The 2,500-nt window shown below is 55.0% G+C and overlaps 1 protein-coding gene across 2 annotated transcripts in view; it reads left to right on the forward strand.

Annotated features, from left to right (window-relative positions):
- The window catches only part of cdon (cell adhesion associated, oncogene regulated), a 138,396-nt gene that overhangs the window by 115,565 nt on the left and 20,331 nt on the right, over positions 1-2,500 (forward strand). For both annotated transcript variants that reach the window (XM_042297772.1, XM_042297771.1), the window contains exon 15: positions 1-3. This exon is cut by the window's left edge and continues 189 nt beyond it. In XM_042297772.1, coding sequence (XP_042153706.1) covers positions 1-3 — 3 coding nt within the window. The remainder of the gene's footprint in view (positions 4-2,500) is intronic.

The raw sequence follows: 2,500 nt of genomic DNA on the forward strand, positions 1-2,500 counted from the left end.
ACAGTGAGAACCCTAACCCCTAGACCCTAACCCCTGTACCCTAACCCCTAGACCCTAACCCCTAGACCCTAACCCCTGTACCCTAACCCCTGTACCCTAACCTCTAGACCCTAACCCCTGTACCCTATCCCCTGTACCCTAACCCCTAGACCCTAACCCCTGTACCCTAACCTCTAGACCCTAACCCCTAGACCCTAACCCCTAGACTCTAACCCCTGTACCCTAACCTCTAGACCCTAACCCCTGTACCCTATCCCCTGTACCCTAACCCCTAGACCCTAACCCCTGTACCCTAACCCCTAGACCCTAAGCCTTAGACCCTAACAACTAGACCCTAACCCCTAGACCCTAACCCCTGTACCCTAACCCCTGTACCCTAACCTCTAGACCCTAACCCATGTACCCTAACCTCTAGACCCTAACCCCTAGACCCTAACCCCTAGACCCTAACCCTGTACCCTAACCTCTAGACCCTAACCCCTGTAATCCCCTGTACCCTAACCCCTAGACCCTAACCCCTGTACCCTAACCTCTAGACCCTAACCCCTAGACCCTAACCCCTAGACTCTAACCCCTGTACCCTAACCTCTAGACCCTAACCCCTGTACCCTATCCCCTGTACCCTAACCCCTAGACCCTAACCCCTGTACCCTAACCCCTAGACCCTAAGCCTTAGACCCTAACAACTAGACCCTAACCCCTAGACCCTAACCCCTGTACCCTAACCCCTAGACCCTAACGCCTGTACCCTAACCCCTGTACCCTAACCTCTAGACCCTAACCCATGTACCCTAACCTCTAGACCCTAACCCCTAGACCCTAACCCCTAGACCCTAACCCCTAGACCCTAACCCCTGTACCCTAACCCCTGTACCCTAACCTCTAGACCCTAACCCCTGTACCCTAACCCCTGAACCCTAACCCCTGTACCCTAACCTCTAGACCCTAACCCCTAGACCCTAACCCCTAGACTCCCCCTGTACCCTAACCTCTAGACCCTAACCCCTGTACCCTATCCCCTGTACCCTAACCCCTAGACCCTAACCCCTGTACCCTAACCCCTAGACCCTAAGCCTTAGACCCTAACAACTAGACCCTAACCCTAGACCCTAACCCCTGTACCCTAACCTCTAGACCCTAACCCCTGTACCCTAACCCCTGAACCCTAACCCCTGTACCCTAACCCCTAGACCTTAACCCCTAACCTTAACCCCTTGACCTTAACCTAACCCCTAGACCCTAACCTCTAGACCCTAACCCCTGTACCCTATCCCCTGTACCCTAACCCCTAACCCCAAGACCCCGACCCCTAGACCCCAACCCCTAGACCCTAACCCCTAGACCCTAACCCCTGTACCCTAACCCCTAGACCCTAACCCCTGTACCCTAACCCCTAGACCCTAACCCCTGTACCCTAGCCCCTAATCCCTGTACCCTAACCCCTAGACCCTAAGCCTTAGACCCTAACAACTAGACCCTAACCCCTAGACCCTAACCCCTGTACCCTAACCCCTAGACCCTAACGCCTGTACCCTAACCCCTGTACCCTAACCTCTAGACCCTAACCCATGTACCCTAACCTCTAGACCCTAACCCCTAGACCCTAACCCCTAGACCCTAACCCCTAGACCCTAACCCCTGTACCCTAACCCCTGTACCCTAACCTCTAGACCCTAACCCCTGTACCCTAACCCCTGAACCCTAACCCCTGTACCCTAACCTCTAGACCCTAACCCCTAGACCCTAACCCCTGACTCTAACCCTGTAAACCCCTAGACCCTAACCCCTAACCCCTGTACCCTAACCCCTAGACCCTAACCCCTGTACCCTAACCCCTAGACCCTAAGCCCTAACCCCAACTAGACCCTAACCCCTAGACCCTAACCCCTGTACCCTAACCTCTAGACCCTAACCCCTGTACCCTAACCCCTGAACCCTAACCCCTGTACCCTAACCCCTAGACCTTAACCCCTAGACCTTAACCCCTTGACCTTAACCTCTGTACCCTTACCCCTAGACCCTAACCTCTAGACCCTAACCCCTGTACCCTATCCCCTGTACCCTAACCCCTAGACCCCAAGACCCCGACCCCTAGACCCCAACCCCTAGACCCTAACCCCTAGACCCTAACCCCTGTACCCTAACCCCTAGACCCTAACCCCTGTACCCTAACCCCTAGACCCTAACCCCTGTACCCTAGCCCCTAATCCCTGTACCCTAACCCCTAGACCCTAACCCCTAGCCCTAACCCCTGTACCCTAACCTCTAGACCCTAACCCCTAGACCCTAACCCCTGTACCCTAACCTCCTGTACCCTAACGTTGTACCCTAACCCCTAGAACCTAACCTCTAGACCCTAACCCCTAGACCCTAACCCCTAGACCCTAACCCCTAGACCCTAACCCCTGTACCCTAACTCCTGTACCCTAACCCCTCAACCCTAAGCCCTGTTCCCTAACCTCTAGACCCTAACACCTATACCCTAACTCCTGTACCCTAA

Source organism: Oncorhynchus tshawytscha, linkage group LG14 (assembly GCF_018296145.1).
Source record: "Oncorhynchus tshawytscha isolate Ot180627B linkage group LG14, Otsh_v2.0, whole genome shotgun sequence".
Taxonomy (NCBI): domain Eukaryota; kingdom Metazoa; phylum Chordata; class Actinopteri; order Salmoniformes; family Salmonidae; genus Oncorhynchus; species Oncorhynchus tshawytscha.